Source organism: Oncorhynchus kisutch, linkage group LG23 (assembly GCF_002021735.2).
Source record: "Oncorhynchus kisutch isolate 150728-3 linkage group LG23, Okis_V2, whole genome shotgun sequence".
NCBI lineage: Eukaryota > Metazoa > Chordata > Actinopteri > Salmoniformes > Salmonidae > Oncorhynchus > Oncorhynchus kisutch.
The window spans coordinates 45,916,874-45,924,373 of NC_034196.2; the positions used below are offsets into that span (position 1 = coordinate 45,916,874).

Below are 7,500 nucleotides of genomic sequence, written 5' to 3' on the forward strand. Positions count from 1 at the left end.
GGGACAAAGAAAGAGAGTGAAATAATTAAATTACACTCCATGTGCCCTAAAAACACCCCAAATCCGCTGGCAAATCCGTCTTTGGTTCGGCAGGAACGGAACATAATTACAAATCATTTGTAGACTGCAAATTGACAGCTAGAATCCCAGATATAATGTTTGGTCCCGTTTTTACAGCCTGGTACTGGGTTACCTTCAGCCTGGTACTTGGCTACCTTCAGCCCGGTACTGGGTTACCTTCAGCCCGGTAATGGGCTACCTTCAGCCCGGTACTGGGTTACCTTCAGCCCGGTACTGGGCTAACTTCAGCCCGGTACTGGGTTACCTTCAGCCCGGTACTGGGTTACCTTCAGCCTGGTACTTGGCTACCTTCAGCCCGGTACTGGGTTACCTTCAGCCCGGTACTAGGTTACCTTCAGCCTGGTACTGGGTTACCTTCAGCCCGGTACTGGGTTACCTTCAGCCCGGTACTGGGCTACCTTCAGCCCGGTACTGGGTTACCTTCAGCCTGGTACTTGGTTACCTTCAGCATGGTACTTGGCTACCTTCAGCCCGGTACTGGGTTACCTTCAGCCCGGTACTAGGTTACCTTCAGCCTGGTACTGGGTTACCTTCAGCCCGGTACTGGGTTACCTTCAGCCCGGTACTGGGTTATTTTCAGCCCGGTACTGGGTTATCTTCAGCCCGGTACTGGGTTACCTTCAGCCCAGTACTGGGTTACCTTCAGCCTGGTACTTGGCTACCTTCAGCCCGGTACTTGGCCACCTTCAGCCCGGTACTGGGTTACCTTCAGCCTGGTACTTGGCTACCTTCAGCCCGGTACTGGGTTACCTTCAGCCCGGTACTGGGTTACCTTCAGCCTGGTACTGGGTTACCTTCAGCCCGGTACTGGGTTACCTTCAGCCTGGTACTGGGTTACCTTCAGCCCGGTACTGGGTTATCTTCAGACGAGTCCCATGAAGCTTTTGTGCCTTGTAGAGCAAAACAACCGAACAAACGAATGTTCGCTAAAGTATCCTCTGTAGATATTGTTTTGTAGCTCCAACGGTTCGGTCTGGACAGTCGGTTTTGTGAGAAGACCTCTTTAAAAAAATGTGAACGTCCACGACAGTAGGTTCAGATGACTGCCGTACAGCATGTGGGTGTCGTAAGAGAGCAAAACAACCAAAACGGTCTCGATGGAATAAGCGCAAAACTTTATACTGGTAGAACGGGGGTATTGAGCTGCAGTGAAACTGCACAGATTACTTGGTGTTCATCTCCTGCATTGGAAAACCAGGTCATTACTGGTTTTGTCGGAGCGATGGGTCCTTCACCTTCACCTCTGGTTGGGTTTAGTGACTAGGTTGTCCTGTATTAATTAGTTGTGTACCTCCACAATCCCACTACCTCAACCCAATTGAGATGGTTTGATCTGAGTCAGACCGCAGAGTGAAGGAAAAGCAGCCAGGTGGCATTCCAGGTGAAGCTGGTTGAGAGAATGCCAAGTGTGCGGAAAAGCTGTCATCAAGGTAAAGGGTGGCTATTTGAAGAATCTCAAATCTAAAATATATTTTGATTTGTTTAACCCTTTTTTGGTTACTACATGACTCCATATGTGTTATTTCATAGTTGTGATGTCTTCACTATTATTCTACAATGTAGAAAATAGTCAAAATAAAGAAAAACCCTGGAATGAGTAGGTGTGTCCAAACTTTTAACGGATAGTGTATATATACATTTATACTCCTGACTCCGACATTGCTTATCCTATTATTTATATATTTATCCATTCTTGTACGTTTTAGATTAGTGTTTGTTGTTGTGTATTGTTAGATACTAAGGAACACACGCATTTCACAACACCCACAATAACATCTGTTAAATATGTGTATGTGACCAATAACATCTGCTAAATATGTGTATGTGACCAATAACATCTGATAAATATATATATGTGAGCAATAACATCTGACAAATATGTGTATGTGACCAATAACATCTGTTAAATATGTGTATGTGACCAATAACATCTGATAAATATATATATGTGACCAATAACATCTGACAAATATGTGTATGTGACCAATAACATCTGCTAAATATGTGTATGTGACCAATACAATTTGATTTGGTTTGTGTGTTGACTATGAACTGGGCAATGCTCTGGCTATGTGAAGTTTTGTCAGTATGACTTATACTTGGAGCCTATGTGGGACGAGGCTGTATTTCTGCTCCGGGTGAGAATACTGAGCAGGGCTCAACTAGTCTTACACTCAGGCTGCGTGGTGAGTTTGAGTGTCTCGGATCTCTCTCCAGGCCCGTTGTCGTTGTAGGCCACCACTCTGAAGGAGTAGGTCTCCTCTGGCTTCAGGTTACTGACAGTCATCTGGAGGGTCTCTGCCTCCGACACGTTCACAGACCGCTCCCTGAAACAACAACAGACACGTTCACAGACCGCTCCCTGAAACAACAAGACACGTTCACAGACCTCTCCCTGAAACAACAACAGACACATTCACAGACCTCTCCCTGAAACAACAACAGACACGTTCACAGACCTCTCCCCGAAACAACACCAGACACGTGCACAGACCTTGCCCTGAAAAAACAACAGACACGTTCACAGACCTCTCCCTGAAACAACAGACACGTTCACAGACCTCTCCCTGAAACAACAACAGACACGTTCACAGACCTCACCCTGAAACAACAACAGACACATTCACAGACCTCTCCCCGAAACAACAACAGACACATTCACAGACCTCTCCCTGAAACAACAACAGACACGTTCACAGACCTCTCCCCGAAACAACAACAGACACGTTCACAGACCTCTCCCCGAAACAACACCAGACACGTTCACAGACTTCTCCCTGAAACAACAACAGACACGTTCACAGACCTCTCCCTGAAACAACAACAGACACGTTCACAGACCTCTCCCTGAAACAACAACAGACACGTTCACAGACCTCTCCCCTGAAACAACAACAGACACAGTTAAAGAATACTCCCTTTAATTTAACACAGTCATACAGACAGCTCCCTCAAACAACAACAGACACTGGTACAGACAGCTCCCTCAAACAACAACAGACACTGGTACAGACAGCTCCCTCAAACAACAGACAGACACTGGTACAGACAGCTCCCTCAAACAACAGACAGACACTGGTACAGACAGCTCCCTCAAACAACAGACAGACACTGGTACAGACAGCTCCCTCAAACAACAGACAGACACTGGTACAGACAGCTCCCTCAAACAACAGACAGACACTGGTACAGACAGCTCCCTCAAACAACAGACAGACACTGGTACAGACAGCTCCCTCAAACAACAGACAGACACTGGTACAGACAGCTCCCTCAAACAACAGACAGACACTGGTACAGACAGCTCCCTCAAACAACAACAGACACTGGTACAGACAGCTCCCTCACACAACAACAGAGAGACAGAGTAAGCACCGGAAATGCACAGACACACACAGACACACACAGACACACACAGACACACACACAGACACACACAGACACACACAGACACACACACACACACACACACACACACACACACACACACACACACACACACACACACACACACACACACACACACACACAGACACACAGACAGACAGACACAGACAGACACATACACACACACACACACACACACACACACACACAGACACACACACACAGACACACACAGACACACACACACAGACACACACAGACACACACATACAGACACAGACACACACACAGACACACACAGACACACACACAGACACACACAGACACACACACACAGACACACACACACACACAGACACACACAGACACACACACACACACACACACACACACACACACACACACACACACACACACACACACACACACACACACACACACACACACACACAGACACACACAGACACACACACACACACACACACAGACACACACACACAGACACACACAGACACACACACACACACACACACACACACAGAAACAGACTCCCAGTAAGGAAAGACAGGATCAGAAGAAAGCACTGGAAAAGGCATCAGACGTCCTTTCCAAAATACCATTGAATCCATATAATCCCTCCTGCAGAAACTGTAATCCCAGAGGATTTCAGCACCTCTTCATCCCCATTCAAATCTCACTGACTAGATGGGCATGGGACCTGAGATGGATTAAAAAAAAATATATATATACTATTTTAAGTGATGATCAGTGACTGCTCTGTCAATATTGCTCTCCCAGTTCCTGCCCTCCAACACCCTTTATCCAGCAACTTGAGGGATGTCTGTGAAATGCTCGGTCTGCTCTGCTCTCACGTGGTTGGCCAGGGGCCTTCGCAAAGTCTCACCTAACTCAACAAATAGCTGGCAGATTATTACGCTTCTTAATTGAATGAGCTGAATACCCCTTATGGCTTTAAATCTCCGAGGTGACTTGGGCTATTGCACCTAAGCGTGCGTTTGGGTTCAGGACTCGTGTCCTGACATTCTGGTTCTCTAGGAAACATGGTTAACCGATTTGTCTCTGATGAAGACTTTGAGGTAATTTAGTATTTATAGTGTAGAATTTGCATATGATCTTATTGAACCTTGTCCCATAGTATGTAATAGAGATACGAATCAGCAAAATAGTCATCCCAGTTTAATTAAGAAGATACATTTTAAAAGGTTGTCTCCTCATCCATATTTTACTGTGTTTTTGCCACTGTATCCTCGTAACCCTGAGCTCTAGAAATGTTCTCCTCCATATTTAATCCTTTGGCAGATAAACACGCCCCTTTGGCAGATAAACACGCCCCGTTGGCAGATAAACACGCCCCTCTGGCAGATAAACACGCCCCTTTTAAACAATTCAGAGTCAAAGATAGGTCTGCCTCTAGATTTTGTTCGGAGCTAACTGAGTTCATTCAGATGAGAAATCCGGCCTGGGCCAAAGTAAGGAAGCCTGACACTGTCGTGGACTGGCAATCGATCAGAAAACTGAGAAACAGATTTCTACATTTCTAAGCTCTACATCTGATTTTGTTGGTGATCCTTCTCGAATTTCGATAAAGAGATGATGCACTGAAGCGTACACATTTCTCTTACTCCCCCGTGCCGAAGTTAGTTCTGTTTGTTTATGTCACGTACGTTGATACAATGCTATGTTTTCATTTAGAAAACCATTTGACTAAAAGTTCCACTGTACCGAACATCATTACTAAACTTTAGACATGTGAGTTACCACCTCCCTGGTCTCAGGGATGGTTGAACGCTGAAAATTCCTTTGGTCTCTCCTGAGTAAATCAGCTTTTAGTTTTCCTGCACCTGGTTTGTGTGGAACAATCTTCAAGAGTATTTTACCGTACCTGTTGACCGTGTAGTATTTAACCTGTTGACCGTGTAGTATTTAACCTGTTGACCGTGTAGTATTTAACCTGTTGACCGTGTAGTATTTAACCTGTTGACCGTGTAGTATTTAACCTGTTGACCGTGTAGTATTTAACCTGTTGACCGTGTGGTATTTAACCTGTTGACCGTGTAGTATTTAACCTGTTGACCGTGTAGTATATAACCTGTTGGCCGTGTAGTATTTAACCTGTTGACCGTTTAGTATTTAACCTGTTGACCGTGTAGTATTTAACCTGTTGACCGTTTAGTATTTAACCTGTTGGCTGTGTAGTATTTAACCTGTTGACCGTGTAGTATTTAACCTGTTGACCGTGTAGTATTTAACCTGTTGTCCGTGTAGTATTTAACCTGTTGACCGTTTAGTATTTAACCTGTTGACCGTGTAGTATTTAACCTGTTGACTGTGTTGTATTTTACCGTACTGTTGACTGTGTGGTATTTTACCGTACCTGCTGACCGTGTAGTAGTTAACCTGTTGACCGTGTAGTATTTAACCTGTTGACCGTGTAGTATTAAACCTGTTGACCGTGTGGTATTTAACCTGTTGACCGTGTGGTATTTAACCTGTTGACCGTGTAGTATTTAACCTGTTGACCGTGTAGTATTTAACCTGTTGACTGTGTAGTAGTTAACCTGTTGACCGTGTAGTATTTAACCTGTTGACCGTGTGGTATTTAACCTGTTGACTGTGTAGTAGTTAACCTGTTGACCGTGTAGTATTTAACCTGTTGACCGTGTAGTATTTAACCTGTTGACCGTGTGGTATTTAACCTGTTGACCGTGTAGTATTTAACCTGTTGACCGTGTAGTATTTAACCTGCTGACCGTGTAGTATTTAACCTGTTGACCGTGTGGTATTTAACCTGTTGACAGTGTAGTATTTAACCTGTTGACCGTGTAGTATTAAACCTGTTGACTGTGTGGTATTTAACCTGTTGACCGTGTAGTATTTAACCTGTTGACTGTGTAGTAGTTAACCTGTTGACCGTGTAGTATTTAACCTGTTGACCGTGTAGTATTTAACCTGTTGACCGTGTGGTATTTAACCTGTTGACCGTGTAGTAGTTAACCTGTTGACCGTGTAGTATTTAACCTGTTGACCGTGTAGTATTTAACCTGTTGACCGTGTAGTATTTAACCTGTTGACCGTGTAGTATTTAACCTGTTGACCGTGTAGTATTTAACATGTTGACCGTGTGGTATTTAACCTGTTGACCGTGTGGGATTTAACCTGTTGACCGTGTAGTATTTAACCTGTTGACCGTGTGGTATTTAACCTGTTGACCGTGTAGTATTTAACATGTTGACCGTGTAGTATTTAACCTGTTGACCGTGTGGTATTTAACCTGTTGACCGTGTAGTATTAACCTGTTGACCGTGTAGTATTAAACCTGTTGACTGTGTGGTATTTAACCTGTTGACCGTGTGGTATTTAACCTGTTGACTGTGTAGTAGTTAACCTGTTGACCGTGTAGTATTTAACCTGTTGACCGTGTAGTATTTACCTGTTGACCGTGTGGTATTTAACCTGTTGACCGTGTAGTAGTTAACCTGTTGACCGTGTAGTATTTAACCTGTTGACCGTGTAGTATTTAACCTGTTGACCGTGTAGTATTTAACCTGTTGACCGTGTAGTATTTAACCTGTTGACCGTGTAGTTTTTAACATGTTGACCGTGTGGAATTTAACCTGTTGACCGTGTGGGATTTAACCTGTTGACCGTGTAGTATTTAACCTGTTGACCGTGTGGTGTTTAACCTGTTGACCGTGTAGTAGTTAACCTGTTGACCGTGTAGTATTTAACCTGCTGACCGTGTAGTATTTAACCTGTTGACTGTGTGGTATTTAACCTGTTGACCGTGTAGTATTTAACATGTTGACCGTGTAGTATTAAACCTGTTGACTGTGTGGTATTTAACCTGTTGACCGTGTAGTATTTAACCTGTTGACCGTGTAGTATTTAACCTGTTGACCGTGTAGTATTTAACCTGTTGACCGTGTAGTATTTAACCTGTTGACCGTGTAGTATTTAACCTGTTGACCGTGTAGTATTAAACCTGTTGACCGTGTGGTATTTAACCTGTTG

General features: G+C 44.1%; 1 protein-coding gene across 1 annotated transcript in view; it reads right to left on the bottom strand.

The window, feature by feature from the left end:
* LOC109881724 (netrin receptor DCC-like) overlaps positions 1-7,500 on the bottom strand; it is a 351,830-nt gene that overhangs the window by 216,059 nt on the left and 128,271 nt on the right. The window contains 1 exon segment of the mRNA XM_031802667.1: positions 2,254-2,408. Coding sequence (XP_031658527.1) covers positions 2,254-2,408 — 155 coding nt within the window.